We start from the raw sequence: 21,151 nt of genomic DNA on the forward strand, positions 1-21,151 counted from the left end.
CTGGCTGGAATCTAGAAAACAAAACCCCAGACCCTTAAATACAGAGAACAAACTGGTGACTGCCAGAGGGGAGGTGGGTGGGGGCATGGACAAAATAGATAAAAGGAAAAAAACTCACAGGTCACCAGGTAACTTACGCTGATTCTCATTTGGCATAATAAAATTGGGCAGAGCCTAGTTAATTAAAAGTGAATTTTTCTCAAATTTAAAATCCTAAGAAATGCCGCAGTGAATAAGTCTGGTGGCACAGCCAGCAGTGGGGTCTGCTGCTGACCGAGCACCACAGGAACATTTCGGGGAACACTCGTGGTGAGCCGGGCACTACTCCGTGAATATACTAAAACCACTGGGTCATACGCTGTAAAAGGGCGGACTGTATGGTGTGTGCGTTGTATCTCAACAGAGCTGTTAACTACAAAACCACAAGGCCGGGTCGTTGGCACATTTTGACGTTGACCTTTGACACTTTATGTTTCAGATTCCTTTTGCAAGATACGTGGCAAGAAATAATATATTGAATTTGAAACGGTACGAAACTCCGGGGGTTTCATTTGGTGGTTGTGGGAGAGAAACCAAGGAAGGGTGTTTTATCACCTGTGATCCTTAACACAGCAACAGCTGGGGTTTGAACTTCGGGTTTAAAGTAGTGAGTTTGGAATATGGTCCCAGTGCCCAGCCACAGTACCCCTTTTCAGGGTGACAAAGACTCGTGGCCTTCCCTTTAGCGGACACGTAGCTGTTCGGGGGTGGGAGGTAGGTACCCTGCAGCCCCTGCCGTCTATTCTCTGCCTTCTAACGTTCCCAAGCAACAGAACTAATTATTTTCACAAGTGGCTGCTTGACAAAAACATACAGCTGTTCTTGATCACAGACGGCTCCTTTTAAAACTTAATTGGAGGGACAAAGGGCCAGAGGTCTCTGTGTGAAAACTGCCTCCACAGGTAACTGAACAGAAAAGCTGCTTGTAGAGAAGTGAGTAAAGCCAGCAGGCGTGTGGAACAGTCGGGGCCTCCGGGCACTTAGCGGTGGAGAAGGGTTTTCTGTACATTCAGATCCCGCAGGGGTCAAGCAGCGAGATCTTCGTAAGTTCGAGCAGTGCTGTTGGCAGCGAGGCACCCTACTTAAAGCGAAGTCAGAGCTCTTTCTGTGCTTTATTCTCAGCTGCGAGTGAACAGTTAATTAATAGTCATAGTCCTAAGGGGTGTCCCTGTGTAGAGAGCGAGCACAAAGGTAAAGTTATTTCCTGTGCAATTTCAGCTCTGTTGCAAACATTAAAAAAAAAAAACAAAAAAAGGAGCCCCATAGTTTAATAGTGGCCTCGCTAGGAATTGGCACCTAAATCCCGTCTTTACGGTCTCTAGCTCATACCACGGATTCATTTTGTCCTGTTGCTTTCCTCTTGTTCGACAATCTCTTACACGTTTGATTCCGGTAAGCAGTGACCTGGGTTTCTGGGTTTCTCTCTCCAGATACTGCATAGAGCGCGTGTTCAGACCTCGCAAATTAGACCGATTTCATCCCAAAGAGCTGCTGGAATGTGCATTCGATATCGTCACGTCTACCACCAACAGCTCTCTGCCCACTGCCGAAGTCATCTACACGATCTGTGAGATCATCCAGGAGTTCCCGGCACTTCAGGTTACTTCCCAGGGTCTGAAATTCCGGGGTCCCCCCGCTAGAGTCCTCGACCCGGCCGGGGTGGGGGGGGGGTCGTGACTGCAACAGAGCTGCCCCTCACTTTGTGCCGGCAGTGGGCCACGTTCTACTAGGATAACGGGGAAGAGCTTGGTGAGGTTATTTGTGGGTTTCTCGCAGACTCTCACCCCTGCCTTGACGGGAGTGGGTTTTGTTTTCATCTGTTTTGGGGGAAGGGCGGTGTTGCTCAGCCCATTCTTCCAAAGTGCAAGAGATTAGCTAAGATTCCTAGGATGCTTTTAGCACGTTCACCGTCTGTGGCTCCCTCCTGCGCCCACCCCCCCCCCCCCCCCCCCCCGGCTCTCAGCTCCCCAGCTTCACTTCTCCACGAGCTGGCGTCCTGCCTCGCCGGGGGGGGGGGGACTGTTTCTAGTGCAACTGCTGGCCCTCCTCTGGCCTGGCCTCTGCGTCCCTCACACGGGGCTGCTCCCCCCACGGCTGTGCCTAGAAAGCCTTCCTTCCCAGCCGCCACGGGCGCCCCTTCTGCGCCAGGAGCCCGCCTGCTCCCTCATCGGTTGCCAGCCACCCTTTCCTCTCCACCCTCCCCGCCCTTGAGGGGAGACGCCACCCGGTCGTTAGGGCAGAGCTGATGCGGCCGCTCTCCTGGGGACCCCGCCGCCGCCGGCTCAGCAGGCCGCTCGTGGGCTGTGAAGGCTCCCCGTTAGGGTAGTAGTTCCCCCAGCCCGTCCTCAAACGGCAGGGACTACCGAACCGGGTCCTCTCCCGTGCCGCCGTCTGCGTGAACTCGTTCAGGCTTTTCACCGGAGCTGGAGGCCAAAGTGGTTTAGATACGTACAGTAAAGGGTGTGGTTATATTATACTCTTGGATTATGACAGTGTAAAATGAAGGCTTATGAAAAAAATAAGCTAGGAGGCAGAATGCCAAAATTCAGTCCTTCCACAATCCCCTGCCCGGATGGTAAGCTGGTGGTAGGATGCTGGGTTTGGTCACATACCTATACTGCTTTTCTGATGAAACGAGTAACTTCTCTTCCGTATCCCAGGAAAGGAATTACAGTATTTACTTGAACCATACCATGTTACTGAAAGCAATCCTCTTACACTGTGGGATCCCAGAAGACAAACTCAGTCAAGTCTGTGTCATCCTGTATGATGCTGTGGTAAGCACTGAATTACTTTGACTTGATAGTGAAGGACGCTAATAGTTCATACGTATTTTCTTAGTGTTGTAACCATGGAACTGAATTGGGAGTTTCATCTCCTTCCTCATTTCTCTAAAGTAAAAAAAAAAAACAAAAAAAACCCACAACAATTGGAGGGAGTGATTGTATTGAGAATAAAGGGCTCATGCCCTCCCCTGAATTCTTCCCACGCACCCATTTATGGATGTGGTCATTGGGATTTTCGGTTGAGTGCGGGGAGAGTGGTTTAGACCACGGCGGGAGCCTCGGCACCTGCTCCCTGTCGGGCCGGGGCCGCAGCCCCTCCAGTTCCTCTTCCTGAGGGAGCTGCGTCGTGGCACTTGTGGTTCTCTAGTACGTGTGCGAGTTCTCCACGGAAAGTGTGCAGGGCCTGGGGGGCTACTGAAAATTTTGAATAGTGTTATGGTGCTGGGATGAAGGTGAATGCTTATCTTTTCTAATTTCTTTTCGTGTTAAATACTGTTTTTATAATGGGCATCCAGGAGATTGAATGACCTATAGGTTATTCATGGTCCACGATTAAGGCAGAACAAGATAGTGGACGTCTGTGCTGGTTTTCTTTTTCTCTTTTTTTTTTTTTTAAGATTTTATTTATTTACTTGAGAGACTGCACGTGAGAGAGTAGGAGTGGGGGGAGCAGCAGGTAGAGGGAGAAGCAGGCTCCCCACTGAGCAGGGAGCCCGATGCAGGGCTCGATCCCAGGACCCTGAGATCATGACGTGAGCCAAAGGCAGACACTTAACCAACTGAGGCCCCCAGGCGCCCCAGGCTTACTGTTTTCTAGACACCAAGAAGCCTAAGTAGCTTTTCTCTCATCCGGCAGGTACACCTCAGGGGCCCTAATTTTACTGTTTTTCTGTGGTGCTTTCCCCCCAAGTGCTGCTGCTCTGTGGCAGCAGCAGACGCACTGTCCGTCGGACCCTGGCGAGAACCCCAGGGATTGTGAAGGGGGCTTCACGTCATCCTTGTTCATATCCCGCAGCCACAGCCTAACTGCCGGCGTGGGAAGCAGTGCTCAGAGCCCGGCAGCACGCGGCTTTTGCCAGAGGGACACGGATCCGTTATTCCCTCACCATCCAAACAGAAACCCCCCGGTTTGGCCTGTCCAGCTCTGAGTTGCCTCACCACTCAGCAAGGGCAACCTCCCCCTTTCCGTTCTTTTACGTCGGAGTTTTCATATTTTAAGACACATGTTAGGGGCGCCTGGCTGGCTCAGTCAGTAGAGCGTGCAACTCTTGGTCTCAGAGTTGTGGGTTTGAGCCCCACATAGGGTGAAGAGATTACTTAATAAAATCTTCAAAAAAAAAAAAAAAAGAAAAAAGAAGGAGACAAATGTTAGTTTTATGCGAATTAGAAAAAAAAATTCTAATCACAGAATTAATCCATCCTTCATGATTAGGAGCAGTTTGTCCAAAACGGAGGGTATACACTTGTCGGAATTAGCCTGGAGATCATATCTTTATGTTCAGGGCCAAATTTGGTGACTCTCGTTGTTCCCTTTCTCTTCCACGTTAGACGGAAAAGCTGACGAGGAGAGAAGTGGAAGCCAAGTTTTACAATCTGTCTTTGTCGTCTAATAGTGTAAGTACCTAGTGACGGAGCTGTTACCGCTTCCTCTGTAACTTTGTGGTACCCCGATGCTCGAGGCGGTGGGGCAGAGCTGCTCCCCGGCGCCTCACAGACAGGTTTCCCTTGAGTGTGCATAGTTCCACGCAGCCTCGGGGAGGAGAGCCCAGCGCGGGGCTCAGAGCCTGCCTCCCCACGCTGCTGGTCACCGTGCGGTCATCATCCTGTCCCTTCCTGATCACCAGCCGCTTTGCTCTCCCGCTCTGCACAGCCGCGCTCGGCACAGCCTCACTGCTGAGCGAGCGGGTCTAGCACTGGTTGTCCTCTTCTTCTTCTTCTTCTTCTTTTTTTTTAAAGATTTTATTTATTTATTAGACAGAGATAGAGACAGCCAGAGAGACAGGGAACACAAGCAGGGGGAGTGGGAGAGGAAGAAGCAGGCTCATAGCAGAGGAGCCTGATGTGGGGCTCGATCCCGTAACGCCGGGATCACGCCCTGAGCCGAAGGCAGACGCTTAACGACTGCGCCACCCAGGCGCCCCTGGTTGTCCTCTTCTGAAATAGATCCTAGGGGACGGGAATGAGGCACAGAGCTCTGCAGATCCGTTTGCGTTTCCCCCACCACCCTATCCCCTGCTCTTCCAACATGTCAGTGGAATTAAAGCTCCTGCTTTTCGGGTACATTTCTTAGTCCCGAAATGTGACATTGGATCCCAGTGGCAATAAGGACTATCTCGAGGGGTAAACAGGTTTGTCCTGTTCTCTCAACAGGCATCAGATGGCTCTGTGATCTTCGGCCCAGTAACCCATACCTCATGGAGTCACTGGATAGCCGAAGACAACGGGGATTTTTGCCATTTTCCCGAATGTTTGTACAAGAAGAGAGACTTCTTTAGAACTTCCCTGGAACCCCTCTGGGGCACTCGGTTACATGATCCTGTGGTGATCAGCAAATTCACGCAGAGGATAGATTAAAACCTGACCATACACAGGCCGGGCGGAGACGCTCATTCTCCGGACACCTACGCCGCGGCGGGCATCGTGCTGGGCATATAAAGGAGGCAGCTGAAGCGTCCACGGGCTGCCCTCACCTTCCTTCATACCGGCCTCTAAAAAGCCGCGGGGGGGGGGGTGTGTGCAGCATCTGTCGACCCTCGGAGCTCTAACCAAACTTGCACACACCATAGCTCAGAGCAGTCAGCAGTCAGGGAACTCAACAGATGAGATAGCCTAGGAGTTCTAGAAATTGAGCCAGGTTAAATTTTTGATGTTAAATACTGGATACCTATGAGCAGAAATAGTTCCGTTTATAAATAGCTTGAAGACTGTGCTCAGGAAACTGCCCAGTCTGGTGATTCCCTGCCTGAAGGTTCAAGCCCAGGAGGTTCTTCGAACCAGTGTCCCGTTTCAAACATATTTCACACTCGCACACGAAAGCTGCATCCGCTGCTAAAATGTCAGCTTCTTGCTGTTGAATCTCTGGTGATTGGATGATAAGCAGTAGTTCAAAGTTGTACATTTGATTAGCTTAAACATGGAGAAACTAGCACCTAATAGGAAGGCATTTGGTGCTGTCATTATTTAAGAGTGGAACTCTGAAGAGAGTCGGAAAGTAGAAATACTGCAAGCCGGTGTCTGGCCCCGTGTTCCGAGTTTACAGACGAGACACCTCAGGCGCAAAGAGATGTTGTGACTTGTCCAGAGTCACATGGAGTTGGTCGATGATGGGGTGAGGACTCAAATCTGGAGACAGTGACTCTAGTAGTGTTTCTGGAAGTTTATTAATGGGGTAATTTAGTGTTAAAATTTGAGAAGAAATAGTTTTTTTATTTTAAGAGGAAAAACATTAAGAAATTGAGATTATATTACTTTTTGGATTTTTAAAAAATACACGTGGTGTATGATTATTAAACTGGATTAAGCTGAGTCTTCATTCAGCTCTGTTTCCATGCGCCAATTTATCATTGAACCACGTTACACTTGCATAGTCTTAAAGTAGATACAGTTTTAACTCCCAGAAGCTCGAGTGGAAATTTCTTTCTGGCTTATGACTGTAGTTACTTTCTGCTTCCTGTGCTGCGTGCCAGGGACTGGGCCTGGCCCACAGATCATCTCTAGCCATTGCCCTCAAGTGAAGCACGACAGGTGCGGCAGCCGGGAGCTGGGATGGAGGTGTGAGTCGGAGGGAAGGATCAGGGGGCTGTCTGTGGGAGGTGACACCCAAGTGGCAACCCAAGGCTCCAAACAGGAATTATTCAAGCAAAGGGAGCAGAGGGAATTTCTGGCTACTTGAGAGTAGAATTAGAACCAGTCAGACTTCGCCTTTCCGTGTGTCCGTCCACCCCACCCGCACCCCCACTTCTGTGCCTGCAGCAGGGAGTTGACGAGAACGAGGGAGGTGAAGAGGAAATCTTGTCAGCTAGTACGCGGGGCTGCTCTGCTGGGGTCAGCATTTGCTGGGAGTAGGTGCCCACAGCACTCCCGTGAGGCGCTTTCCAGTTGCTGGAAAAGGATAATCCTTAGGTCCCCAGTAAAGGTTAAAATTGCCTCTGACCACAAACTCCCTGCTCGTGGAGGTGCCCAAGCTCCGCCATGCCCCCGTGTGTCGCAACACCACGCGGAGGGCGGCTTCCCTGCCGTGGATCGGAAGCTAAACGTGCCTCTTTGCTTTCCAGCTCTGTCGACTCTACAAATTTATTGAGCAGAAGGGAGATCTGCAAGATCTAACCCCAGCAATAAATTCATTAATAAAACAGAAAACAGGCGTTGCCCAGCTGGTGAAGTACGGCTTAAAAGACCTAGAGGAGATTGTTGGGCTGTTGAAGAAACTCGGCATCAAGTTACAGGTCGGGCAACCGCTGGATTCTCCTGTGGGTCTGTGGTGCCAGCACAGGGGGAAATGGGGGTTTGGGTTAATGCTAGCACACGTTTTCTTCCCCCAGAACTCTGCTTTCTACATTTTGGAACTTCTGATTTCTAGTAACAGTTTTGGCTTCAATCAGAATGTCCTTGCAAGCATCATGATTCCTGTAGTACAGTGAGCCCGACACATCAGGGAGCCTCAGCGAGGTGGTGATTCCTGAAGAGAGCAGAGTTCCTCACCCGGCAGGCTGCACTTAGACATCTTACTGATTGCTCTGATGCTACTGATGGAAAACCGCGCCCTTGACATGTTTGCGTGGGCTTGCACTTCACAGGTCTTGGTCAATTTGGGCTTGGTTTACAAGGTGCAGCAGCACAACGGAGTCATCTTCCAGTTCGTGGCGGTCATCAGACGGAGGCAAAGGGCTGTATCTGAAATCCTTGCAGCTGGCGGCAGATACGACCTGCTGGTGAGGGCTCGCCCTGTATTCCTTCGTTGATTCATCCTGGCTTAATGTCCTTTCTTTCTCAGCTTGATACTTTGAAATATTCCAAACATTCAGAGAAACTGAGCCAGTGGTATAATTGAACACCTGCATGCCTTTTATCTAGGAATAGAAATGGACCGTGAACCACATCTGTAGTGTTTCTGACTTTTATTTTAAAATAATTATAGGTTTACAGGAAGTTACAAAGAGAGTACAGAGAGATCTTGTGTACCTTTCGCTCCGTTTCCCTGAGCGGTTAAATCTAGTGTAAGTAGAATAACCTAGCAAAGCCAGGACACGGACATCGGTACGCTGTGTGCGTATAACTCTGTGCCACTGGATCGTGTGTGTATAGTCTGGTCACCACCCCACACCAAGATCCAGAGCTCTTCTGTCGCCGTATAGATCCTTTGGTGCTGACATTTACTAGTTCAAATGAAGTATGGAAGCTTCACCTCCCTGGAAGGCCCTATACCCATCCCCCCATTTATAATGTAATTATCTTAAATACTTCCTCTCAATATATCGAGGCCCACATCAGACAGTGTTAGGCTTTTGCTTCACCTATCAAACTCTTAGAAACTCAAGAGGGGAAGAAAGTCTGTTGTACTTTACCCGAATTTCTGGTTTCTGATGAGAAATGTGCTATTGTTTGAATTTTCCCATATAGGAAAGCTGATTTTCATGCAACGTTTTTAAGATTTTCTTTGTCTTTAGTTCGAAATTTGATCATGATGTGTCTTGGCGTGACTTTCTTTGGATTTATACTCTTTGGGGTTATCTTAGCTTCTTGAATCTAGAGGTTTATGTCCTTCTCCAGTATGGGCCCCCCCCACCAAGTGCCAGCAGGGTGGCATCAGAGAACACTAAATGGGAGCTAAGACTTTGATATCTGCCTGGGGTAGTGGTCCCCCAAACCCCAAACAGTGCCAGTGGAGGAACCGAAGGATTACAGACCCTCACCTCCACCCAGGCAGTAACGAGGCCACGCTCCCCACAGTACCAGTAAAGGCATGTGTCAGGCATATTATTGTAATATCTCTTACATCTTGCCCTCTTTTTGCTTTCCTTCGAGGACTCTGATGACAGATGTTCAAGTTTTTGTTATATCCCTGAGGTTTTTTATTGTTTACTTCTCTGCTGAGACTTTCTAATTTTTTTGGCTCAAGCCTGCTCGTCATGCTTGTTGAAGCATTTTTGTGATGGTTGCTTTAAAATCCTTGTCAGATATTTCCAACATCTGTGTCAACCTGTTTTGGTGTCTGTTGATTGCTTTTCTTACACATTTTGAGATCTTCTTGGTGGTTGCCGTTATGCGTGATTTTTACTTGTACCCTGGATATTTTCAGTATTACAAGACTGGAGCTCAGCTAGGTCTTTGGTTTAATAAGCCTCTTCTGAGAGGGTGCCAGTAGGGGCAGGGGGTGCCACCTTGCTACTGTTGGTCGAGGGTAAAGACTCAGGTTCCTTACCCCGCTTGCTTCAACATCCCTAGTCTGGGAGGGGTGCCTTGTTCCTGTTTCCCACGTGCCTCCACTGGTACTGTGGTGAGGGGTGGGGGAAGTGGCAGGAGACTGCTGGAGAGCAGGGAAAGTTCCAGCCTCCCACTCAGCCGCCTCAGGCACCACCCGCACGGGGAGGTGGCCTCGTCACTGCTTGGGCGGAGGTGAGGGTCTGTAATCCTTCGGTTCCTGGCCTCCAGTGACACTGTTTGGAGGGCAGGGGGCAAATACCTCAGGTATCAAGTCCTGGCTCCCATTTAGTCTTCTCTGATGCCACCCAGCTGGAGCTTGGTGGGAGAGGGGGACTCCTTACATCTGGGTAAAGGTGTGGGCCCCCACTCAGACTTTGCTGGTGGGGGCGGGCCTATGCGTCTTCCTGTGGTGTTCGGCTGGAGCAGGGTGGGGGTCATAAAAACATTTTCAGCCCTGCCAGGTTGCCCTTTTCTTGGTCTTCTGGCTAGAGTGAGCAGGTTTCCTGGGCGCCTTTTGTTGGTTCTCTTTGGCACTTCTGGCTTGTCAGCATGTATTACCCTCAGATCCTACAGGTCCTGCACCCGTGTGTGCCCTCTCTTCGTGTTTGCTTTATAAGTAATGTCCAGGATTTTTAGCTGTACTTAGCGGGAGGAATGGAAGTGTTCCTACCTGTCTGGTCCAGAATCAGAACCTACCTGTGTAATTTTAAATTATCTAGTGACATAAAGCAAATACAAAGAAACAGGTGGAATTTATTTTAATAATATATCTTATTTAACCCAAATATGTTGTTTCAACATACAGTCCAAATTTTCAAAATTTTTGAGCTACTTTACATTTTTTCTAAGCCTTTGTAATCAGTGTATATTTAACCCAATATACCCAAAATACTATTTCAGCATGTAATCTGACATCTCAGTATGATGAATGAGCTGTTTTATATCCTCCTCTTTTCCCATTCTGAGCCTGTGTATTTCACATACACAGCGCACGTCAGTCTGGATTAGTCAGCCTGCAGATACTCAAGCCCACGTGCGGCTGGGGGGCTGCCCTGTTCAGCAGTGCAGCTCTGGATGCAGCATTTGGTAACTTTTTCCTAAATTGGCACGTGTGCTTGCTCCCATCTCTCCCTTCCCCGCCCCCCATTCTCTTCTCTCTCTCTCTCCCCCAGCCCATCACGTACTGTTTTTTGGTTGAACCCTTTGATGATAAGTTGCTGACAAGTGTGTGCCCTCCAGTCATCGCTTTGCTTGTGATGACAGTTTCTTCTCGATCTCATAACCAGAGCTGTGCCTTTCTTCCCAGATTCCCCAGTTTAGAGGACCACAGGCTCTGGGACCAATCCCCACTGCTGTCGGGGTCAGCATAGCTATAGACAAGATCTCTGCGGCGATCCTCAACATGGAAGAACCTGTAAGTTCCAGTTTTGCTTTCCAGCGGGCTGAGTTGCCTTTGGTCTTAGAGTCCTGTATATGGAGCCCTGGCTGGGGCGGTAGGCCGAGGCTTTGGGAAGTTCTCTTTGCCATGATAGACAAGCCTAGGACCTAGCATCTGTCCTCGTGTGTAAGGCCTTAGCCTTTCGCTGGGGGACCTGGGGCAGCTCATCCATCTTTGCCTGGCCTCGCTCTCCTCGTCTTTGATGCAGTGTAAACATGAGGTGTAGTGTTGGCAGACGCCTGTCAGAGCCCCTTGTTCAGAAATCCTGCCGTACTCTACAGAGCTATAAATGGTTCTTTTTCCTTTTTTGTAGCTGAAATAATTTCCAGAAAGACTAATATAAAAGGTTTTTGACCTGTCTTCACATGAGTGCCGCCTCCCTCCTGGTGCTGGTCCCACCTGCCGGCCCACGGTCTCACTCCTCTAAATGTAACCCTCTCTCTCTGACCCAGGTCACAATAAGCTCTTGCGACCTCCTGATCGTAAGTGTTGGCCAGATGTCCATGTCCAGGGCCATCAACCTCACCCAGAAACTCTGGTCGGCGGGAATCACAGCACAAATCATGTATGACTGGTCCCAGGTAATGAGACGCACGGTGCCCCCGGGTGGAGTGCGCGCAGTCCGGCCGCCCCGGCTTTAGAGTAGGGTTCTCTCAGACTCCACTCCTCTCTGGTTGGAGTTACTTCCTGGGTTAGTTTCTGATTGTTACAGGAACAAAGGACCACAGACGCAGTGGTTTAAACACCACAGGCCGGTTACCTCACATTTCGGGCATTCAGAAGTCTGAGACGGGTTCCACTGGGTCTGCTAGGGCCCGTGCCTTCTGAAGGCTTGAGGGGAGGGCGCATTTGCCCGCCTTCTCCAGCCCCAAGAGGCCTCCCGCGCCCCTCGATCTAGTCCCTTCCTCCACCTTCAGACTCAGCAGTGTCACATTTTCTTTCCTCTCTGACCTCTGTTTCTGTCTTTCCATCTCTACTTCTGACCCTCCTGTCTCCTCTCACAAGGATCCTTGTGATGACACTGATCCCACCCAGATTATCCAGATCGTCTCCCTGTCTCATGATCTGTAACTCAGAGTTCCTTTGACCATAGAAGCGAACATGCTCGCAGGTTCCAGGGATGAGGCTGGGACGTCTTTGCAGGGCCAGGATCCAGCCTAGCCCCCCACCCAAAGGCATTTGGTGTGGAGCCTGTGGGGGCGGCTGGCTCTCCTCAGAGCTCCCACAGCAGCCAGCTCTGGGGATGGAAGTGAGGGAAGTGGCAGCCTTGAACCCGCCTGCCCTTCAGAACGGGGGGGCCTGCAGAGAAGTGTGCACTGCCACGAGCAGATCACAGAAGGGCGTACGCTCCAGTTCGCGCACACTCAGGCGCCCCGGAGCATGAAGAGACGCCCAGGGAAACACAACCTCCATCCTCCCTCCTGCTCTTTGCACGTCACCTGCGGGGGGGCTTCGGAAGCTGCTGGGTCTGTGCGTGTGGAGAGAAGACCTCCTGGCAGGAGTGTGCAGAGCAGTGGTGTGTAATCACGTGACAGAGCAGCACCCTCTTCCATTGGTTTCCTTGTTTCAGAAATTGTTAGAGGAGAGTTCTTCCAGAAACCATGACTTTGGTCCTGCCCAGCGGCAGACCCTGCAGGCGTCTCTGCTCCACTGCTCAGTGGCTTTACGCTTTACTCCTGCTTTACACCGTCCGCTGTTGCTGCTGCCTTGGCCTTCCTCGAGGGCCTTCTTGTTGTATGTGTACTGTCTAATTTTTTGGCACCTTCCACCAAGATTTGAAGCTTCTGCAAACCTCTTACTGTGTCCTGAGCACATTGATTGTCCATGGCCCCTGAGGACAGCAGTGGAAGGAAGAAAAGCAAGGTCTTATTCCCCCTTTGAATCCGTACTCTTCCGACTTACTATCTGTATGTCCTGAAGTCAGCATGTGAGCAGGTCACTTTGGAAGTACAGTCGAACCCCGTGTTTTCAGTCTCCCTAACAACTTGAAGCCGCTCTCCGTGCTCTGTGTTTATCTCACATGCCGTGTTTGTTTCAGTCCCAAGAGGAGCTACAGGAATACTGCAGACATCACGAAATCACCTACGTGGCCCTCGTCTCAGACAAAGGAGGAAGCTATGTCAAGGTACAGACGCAAGGAAATCTTTCACGGTCCAGCAGGCACATTTCCCAAACCATGTAGTAACTGTGGAGCACCCAACCTCCCGCTGTCCCCTGGCCTTGGGTGTGGGTGCAGATCCATTATTTTATTTGCTGGGCCTGTTCTTGGAGAAAGGCTATAGAGTAAGAGAGAATCTGAATCAGAACCCTTCCCTTCATATCAAAAATCAAAAACAGTGGCAGTAGGTTTTTCCTACTTTTCTACCTCTGTTCCCTTTCTTCATCTAAGAAAAGAATAATAACTAGACGGATACCTGCTGGTTGGCATATGCTGTGGCTCTTTCCTAGCCAGTTTTACTCTGTTGCATTTAACTTACAAAGCTCCTAAATATACCACCCTCTAACCTTTATTTCTATTTTTAAAGAAAAAGAATCAACATATTTTCCCCCTTTTATAAGTCCTTGTCAGGTTTTATGACCTGGGTGATGTTGGCGTCATAAATGAGTTGGACAGTGTTCTCTCCTCTTCCATTTGCTGAAAGATCGTGCACAGTTGGTATTATTTCATCCTCAGATGTTCGGTCAGACTCACCAGTGAAGCCGCAGGGACCTAGACAGGGAGCCGCTCAGGTTGCCTCTTTCTGAATAAGTGAGTTTGGGTAGTTGGTATCTTCCCCGGAATGTTTTCATTTCATCTAAATTTTCAAATATTCTCTTTTACTACCTGTAGGATCTGTAATGATAATCCCCTCTTTCATTCCTGATAATTGGTAATTTATGTCTCCCATCCTCCCCTCTTTTTTTTTTACTTCACCAGGCTGGCTAGAGGTTTATCAGTCCTATTTGTCTTTTCAGAAAACCAGCTTTTGATGTCATTGATCTTTCTCTATTTTTTTGTTTTCTATTTTATTGATTTCTATTCTTCTTCATTCTGCTAATTGTGGATTTAGTTTATTCTTTTTCTGGTTTCTTCAGGTAGAACTTTAGATCAGGGATGGATAAACTACAGGCTGTAGGCCAAATCCGGCACAGCCTATTTGGCTATGGCCTGTGAGCTACAGATCGTTTTTACATTCTTTGTTTAAAAAAAAGTATGTTGGGGGCGCCTGGGTGGCTCAGTCGTTAAGCGTCTGCCTTCGGCTCAGGGCGTGATCCCGGCGTTCTGGGATCGAGCCCCGCATCGGGCTCCTCTGCTGGGAGCCTGCTTCTTCCTCTCCCACTCCCCCTGCTGTGTTCCCTCTCTCGGTGGCTGTGTCTCTCTGTCAAATAAATAAATAAAATCTTAAAAAAAAAAAAAAAAAAGTATGTGACAGACCGTGTGTGGCCTGCAAAGCCTAAAATACTACCTGGGCCTTTATAGAAAAAAAAAAATGGCACCTGGCATGGATCACTGAGTTCAGACTTGACTTTTCTAAGTATAAGCATTTAATGCTATAAATGTCACTCTTAAGGACTGCATTAGTTGATCCTGCACATTTTTAACATGTACTGCTTTCATTTTCATTTAGTTCAAAATACGTTCTGGTTTCTTTGATTTCTTCTTTGATCAACAGGTTATTTAGAAGTGTGTGGCTTAATTTCCAAATATCTGGGTTATTTTCCAGCTATCTTTCTTTCATGATTTCTTTCCTTTTTTTTTTTTTTTAATTTAAATTCAGTTACCATATAATGTATTATTACTTTCAGAGGTAGAGAGGTCAGTGATTCATCAGTTTTATATAATACCCAGCGCACATTACATCATCTTTAATGATTTCTAACGATTTAATTCCTTTGTGATCAAACAACATACTCTGTATGACTTCAGTCCTTCCAGTTTTACTAAGCCCTTAGAAAACAATTGTCTGTTACTATGAATGTTTCACGTGCACTAGAGAAGAGCGTGTATTCTGCATTGTTGGGGGGAGTGTTCGATAAAAATCAGGTCACGTTAGGTGGTGGGATTGCCGAAGTCTTCTGTATCTTTATTAATCATTTTGTCTATTTGCTCAATCGGTTACTAAGAGAGGAGTGTCAAAATCTCCAGCTATCGTTGTAGATTGACGTTTTTCTCCCTTTAGTTCTAGCAGTTTTGCTTCATGCATTTTGAAGCTCTGTTACTTGGTGAATACAAATGACAGGTGTTATTTGTTTGATGAACTGACCTCTTTATCATTATGCAATGTTCTTCTTTATCCCTGATATTTCTTGCTCTGAGGTCTTTCGATTAGTGTTTGCATGGCATGTCTGTTTCCATCCCATCTGGGTCTTGAAAGTGGGTTTCTTAGAGACACGCAGTAGTTGAGTTTTGCTTTCTGATCTACTCTGACAATTCCTGTCTTTTAATGGGACTAGTTAGACCATTTATAGGTAATGCAGTTATTGAAATAGTTGGGTTTAAATCTACATTTTATTACTTTTCTAATTATTCCATCTGTTCTTTTTTTTTTTTTTTCTTTTTTCTTTTCATGCCTTCTTTTTAGATCTTTACTGTTGGTTTGCTAACCATTACTCCTGTTTTTGGTGAGATTTTTTAGTCACTTCTTAGGGTTTACAGTATACACCTTTAACTTAATACATTCAACCTTCAAAAAACATTATATGCCCTTCACCTAACAGTGTAAGAACCTTATAACAGAATACTTCCATTTCCCTTCTCTCATTCTTTGTGCTGTTGTTACCAAGTATTTTTTCTTACATAAGTTATAAATTCCACAATACATTGTTTTTATTTTGGCTTTAATTAGTTATTTTTTAAAGAGGTTTTTAAAATAAGGGGGGGAATGTCCTTTATATTTACCCACATATTTACCATCTCTGGAACTGTTGATTCCTGTGTTGAGGCAGACATCGTTCTGATTTCATTTTCCTTCTGCCTGAAGAATTTCTTTTACTATTTCTGGTCTGTGCAGGTCTGCTGGTTTATCAGTTTTCTCAGTTGTTTTTGGTCTGAGAAAGTCTTTATTTCACCTTCATTTTTTTAAGATTTACTTATTTTAGGGACACTTCAGTGGCTTAGTCGGTTAAGTGCCTGCCTTTGGCACAATAAAAAGGCATGATCCCGGGGTCTTGGGATCGAGCCCCACATCAGGCTCCCTGCTTAGTGGGGAGTCTGCTGCTCCCTCTCCCTCTGTCTCTCCCTCTGCTTGTGCTGTCAAATAAAAATTTAGAAAAATTTCAGACATTATTTTTTAAATATTTTTCCGTCCCTTCTCGTCTTTTCCTTGTAGGACTCTGATTACAGTATGTTAATCATTTGATATTGACCCATAGCTCATTAAGACTCCATTTTTGTCTTCTGTTTTTTCCTTCTCTCTATGCTTTATTCAGGACCATTCACTGATCTTTTTGCAATATCTTACCTGCTGTTAATCCCACTGCATAGATTATGTATTTTTTCATCTGTGTAAGTTACATTTGTAACTTCATTTATCTTCCATTTCTGAGGTTTTGTTTCCTTTACATTTTTTATAAGATTTAAAATAGTCATTTTAGGGGCACTTGGCCGGCTGTCAGTAGAGCATGTGACTGTTGATCTCAGAGTTGTGAGTGTAAGCCCCATATTGGGTGTAGAGGTAATGTAAATAAAACTTACTTTATTAAAACTTATTTTATTAAAACTTAAAATCTTTTTTAAAGATTTTATTTATTTGACAGACATAGAGACAGCCAGCGAGAGAGGGAACACAAGTAGGGGGAGTGGGAGAGGAAGAAGCAGGCTCATAGCGGAGGAGCCTGATGTGGGGCTCGATCCCATAACGCCGGGATCACGCCCTGAGCCGAAGGCGGACACTCAACCGCTGTGCCACCCAGGTGCCCCAAAACTTAAAATCTTTAAAAAAAAAATAGTCGTTTTAAGGTGCTTGCCTACTAATTCCATCATTTCTGACACTTCTGAGTCTATCATTTCTTCTGGTTATGAGTCATATTTTCCTACCACTTTGCATGCCAGTAATTTTTTTTTTTTGAAGATCTTATTTGACAGAGAACAAGTAGGGGGAGCTGCAGGCAGAGGGAGAGGGAGAAGCAGGCTCCCCACCGAGTAGGGAGTCCGACATGGAGCTCAATCCCAGGACCCTGGGAACATGACCTGACCCGAAGGCAGATGCTTAACTGACTGAGCCACCCGACCCTCCTGCCAGTAATTTTTGATTGGTTGTTGGACATTATGAATTTTACACTTTTGGGTGCTAGTTTTTATGTTCCTATAAATACTGCTGGGCTTTGTTCTGGGGTGTAGTTAAAATTCTTGAATTGGTTGACCTTTTCCAGGCTTCATTTTCCGTGTTGTTAGGGCGGACCCAGGGCAGCCGTTGGTCTAAGCTGAGTTAGCCCCATTACTAGTAAGGCAAAACCTTTAGGTGGATACTGCCTGGTGCCCTGTGTAGTCTGAGGTCTCTCTACCCTGGTAAGAATACCAACTATCCCCAGCCCTGTGAATTCCAGAAATGAGTACGCCTACTCTTTTCTGGTGGTCGTTTGCCCAGCCCCAGACAGTTTTCTTTCAGTAGTGTACAGTTGAGATCTCTGGCAAGAATTAAGTGGACTGCTCCACAGAGCTTCCGAAATTGATCTTTCTCTGTGAGTGTGGAGCGCTCTTCTCTTTAGTCCTCCACCCCACAGTCTCTAGCCATCTCGGTCTGCCTAAATTGTCTCCCTACCTTGACAAGACTCCTGGTCTCTGTTTAGGTTTCGCGGTCCTGTACTGCAGTCTGCAGGCATCATCACAGTAAACGGGCGCTGGTAGGGCACTCGCTGTGTTTCCTTCTCTTGGAAAATAGTCCTCCGCTACTTGTTGTCTAAGGTCTGAAAAACCATCGTTCAGTGTGTTGTCTGACTTTGATTGTTTAAGGCAGGAAGGCAGTTCTTGTAGTAGCTTATCCTTCATGGGAAGATCTGCAAGTCCCCACTACTCGTCTGCTTGTTAGTCGCAAAATCATAAACGACTCTGAGAACTGATCAGGCCTCTTCCAGAGCAGAGTGCTCCTGCAATACTACGAAGAGAGGGCCATCAAGCCTCTGCTGCATAATTTGTGTTGTAATACACTGCTGTAATGATTAACGAACTTTAAAAACTTGAATCAGTCTCCTTCCCAAAATTTACACTCTGTGGTCTTAGTTCTGCCTTCTAGAGTAGTCAAAATAACAAGTCTAATTTTTCCTCCTCTCGGCCACCTTGAAATAAATTGTAGGAGACCACTGCCACGTCACTCTCTCCTCTTTTTTGGTTTAAACATTCTGGTTACTTAAGCCATTCCTCATAACATGATTTTTCAAATCCTTGACCCTCCTAGTTGACCTCCTCTAGACATGCCTTGTCAATGTCTGTCTTTAAATGTGATACTAGAATTCTACAGAGCACTCTACGCATATTCTGACTAAATGAGAATGGTGTCTGACCTCCCTCATTCCAAATACCGTATTTCTCCTCATACAGCTTACTGTGAACTCTTAGCAACCATGTGGCTCTTTGGCTTGTACTGAACTTAGCAACTAAAGCCCATTGGCCTTTTCGCAGTTATCACCATGCCTGGCTGGCCACCTACAATGAGGGCTTTCAGTATAGGACTTCACATCTATCTCCATTACATGTGCTCTTGTTCATTCTAGCACATTGTTTCAGCCAGTCTATCTTTTGAATCTTGAGTCACTTTCATATTTGAAGAGCAAGACATCACTTCGTTCATCCATTTAGCAAATGCATTTTAAGTGTTCACAGTGTGGAAGGGGATGGAATTTTAGATCCTAAAGGATACAGGGACATTGAAGCATCAGGCCCTGCTGTCAGGGATCCTCTAATCTGGTAGGGAACACAGTCGTGCATGATTATGAGTTAGCAAATGCTAAATGCCATGAGAGTCCTGCAGTGCAGTTCTCTGAGGGTTCCTCAGCCTGGGAGATTACCTCAGAGGTAGCAAGGAAGTCTCCAGGGTGGAGGTGGGATTGAGAGGGGACCCTCGTGGATGGGCAGGGTAGAGATGTGTGCTGAAAGGGACTTCTAAGCAGAAGGAATGGCAAAGGTAATGGTAATTCTTTGACTAGCCTGTTCCAAAGTCAGAGGGAGGCCAGCAGAGAACTATTCTGGGTATTACCCTGAATAAGTCTACTTTGGGTGAAGCAGAAGGACTGCAAAGGATACTTCAGCAGGAGAGAATGGTTTTAGCTAGATCATGGAGAGCAAAATGCCAACCAAGGAATCTGGACTTCATGGAGCAGCGAGTGGGGAGCCAGCATGTGTTTTGGACAGAAAGGGACATTAGAGTGGTATGTGAGAAAAATTCATCTGCAGGGGTGTGTAGCATGGAACGGAGTGAGTGGAAGATAGCAGTGGGAAGAACATAAGGCTGTTTGAAGGCAAGGTTGAGTGCTGGCCATGGAGTGAAGATGAAAGAACAGGTACCGTAGAAGTGGATGAAAGGACTTGGGCTTGGAATGGAGAGGGGGGCACTGTGGAAACTGATGACTGACCATGGGATGTTCAAGGGGAAGAATTATGTGGAAGAATCAAATGAAATAGGAGCTGGTTAGTCTCGGCCTTTTTAAAATCCTCTCCTCAATGATAAGCTTTCCCAGTCTATACCAGGGTTTCTCAACAGCCAGTGATATTTGGGGCCAAATAATTGTGGGGGCTGCTGTCCTGGACACTGTAGGAAGTTGAACAGCACCCCGAGCCTCTACCCATGAGATGCTGGTAGCACCCCGTATAGCTGTCACAACCAGAGAGGTCTCCAAACGTTGCCAAATGTCCTGTGATGAGCAAAATTGCCCCTGGTTAAGAACCACCAACCTAAACTGTTCACTTCGTTTTATACTCTGATTCAGCCTGTTGGCTTCAGAAATTGATGGTTCTGTTTCATTCTTTTTAAGGTTAAGTCTTTTGAGAAGGAAAGGCAAACAGAGAAACATGTGCAGGAGTCTGATCTTATAGACCACGTTTTGCAGAAACTCAGAACTAAAGTCAGTGATGAAAGGACTATCAGGTAACAAAAGCCCAGAACACCAGCTGTGACTGTAGAACTTCTGTTCCTTTATCTTAAACGTCAGTTTGATCCTTTTGGGAAACAAAGATACATCAGGGTAACTTTTAATGGATCATTCTGTTGCTTCTGATTAACTCAGCAGTTTAAATATGGGACCCCCCTGTATAAGACTAATCATAGTTGCAGGGTTTGTTCTTCATAACATGTCAGAGAATATTTTATCAGTTTGAAAGGTCCAAGGAACCAAAATTAATCCTATTTGGTCAGTTAATCAGTACATTTTGGTAGTGTTTTGTCAAAGTATTTGAAAGATCTAATATATTCTGGGAAAAGATGGCATATACTCATGACGGAAATGTAAATTGTTTCAACTCTCTGGATAGGAATTTAACAAAGTTAAAATTGCCTTAAAACTAAAAATTAAAAAGAGTAAAAATTATTCCATGGGGGTACGTACAAAGATGTCTAGCAAGGCATTGTTTATAACAGTTTCAATCTTTCTGGTCTCAGAACCACTCTATACCCTTAAAAATTATTTGAGAGCACCAAAGAACTTCGTTTATGGGGGTTATAGCTATCAGTAATTTGTTAGAAATTAAAACAAACATTTTAAAAATATTTATTTTAAAATAACAATAAACCCAAGGCACCTGGATGGCGCAGTCAGTTAAGTGTCAGCCTTCAGCTCTGGTCATGATCTCGGGGTCCCGGGATCCAGCCTAGGCTCCATGCTTAGCGGGGAGTTTGCTTCTCCCCCTGCCCTTCCCCCCCCCCCGCCTCCGCAAAGCTCTCTTTTGCAAAAATAAAAATAAAAAACCATTTTCCAAAACAAATTTTGAAAGAGTGACAGTTTGACATTTTACAGATAATGCATTGTTTTACATTTTTGTAATCTCTTTAACACTTTAATAGAAAAAACTAGATTGTCACTATCTGCATCTGATTCAGTCTGTTGTTGTGCTATCACCCATCATACAGTCTCTGGAAAATTCCATGACACATTTGTGAAAGGATGACTCGAAAAAGGTAAAGGCTTAGAAGAGGTTTTTCTCATCTATAAAAAAGATAAATAACATTTTAACATTGTAGTGAAAACTGTTTTGACCTTGCAGACATGTGCAAGGATCTCAGGAACTTCCAGAGGTCCCTGGACCACACTGGGAGAAGCTCTCACTTACAATATCACAACATCCACTGGTAGAAGATTGGATTATAGTAAATACAATGAAATGGTGTGCAGCCTTTAAAAATGCTGATTCTAGAGGTGCCTGGCTGGCTCTTTCACTAGAGCATGCAACTCTTGATCTCAGGGCCATGAGTTCGAGGGCCACATTGGGCGTAGAGTTTACTTAAAAAAATTTTTTTTTAAAAATGATGATTCTAGTAAAGCTGAATTTATTGACATG

At 46.4% G+C, this 21,151-nt stretch overlaps 1 protein-coding gene across 5 annotated transcripts in view; it reads left to right on the top strand.

The window, feature by feature from the left end:
• The window catches only part of EIF2AK4 (eukaryotic translation initiation factor 2 alpha kinase 4), a 101,187-nt gene that overhangs the window by 72,661 nt on the left and 7,375 nt on the right, over positions 1–21,151 (top strand). For 3 of the 5 annotated variants that reach the window (XR_007189938.2, XM_044377513.3, XM_026480042.4), the window contains exons 24-32: positions 479–528; positions 1,470–1,638; positions 2,700–2,816; positions 4,374–4,439; positions 7,100–7,270; positions 7,622–7,756; positions 10,555–10,662; positions 11,139–11,267; positions 12,725–12,811. Coding sequence is in view for 4 of the 5 variants with exons in the window: in XM_044377513.3 (XP_044233448.2) it covers positions 479–528; positions 1,470–1,638; positions 2,700–2,816; positions 4,374–4,439; positions 7,100–7,270; positions 7,622–7,756; positions 10,555–10,662; positions 11,139–11,267; positions 12,725–12,811 (1,032 nt within the window). In the remaining variant the exon portion in view is untranslated. Of the gene's footprint in view, positions 1–478; positions 529–1,469; positions 1,639–2,699; positions 2,817–4,373; positions 4,440–7,099; positions 7,271–7,621; positions 7,757–10,554; positions 10,663–11,138; positions 11,268–12,724; positions 12,812–19,632; positions 19,746–21,151 lie in introns of all 5 variants that reach the window. The other 2 variants (XM_026480040.4, XM_026480043.4) reach the window with 1 other exon arrangement.

The sequence above is a fragment of the Ursus arctos genome, unplaced genomic scaffold (assembly GCF_023065955.2).
Source record: "Ursus arctos isolate Adak ecotype North America unplaced genomic scaffold, UrsArc2.0 scaffold_36, whole genome shotgun sequence".
NCBI lineage: Eukaryota > Metazoa > Chordata > Mammalia > Carnivora > Ursidae > Ursus > Ursus arctos.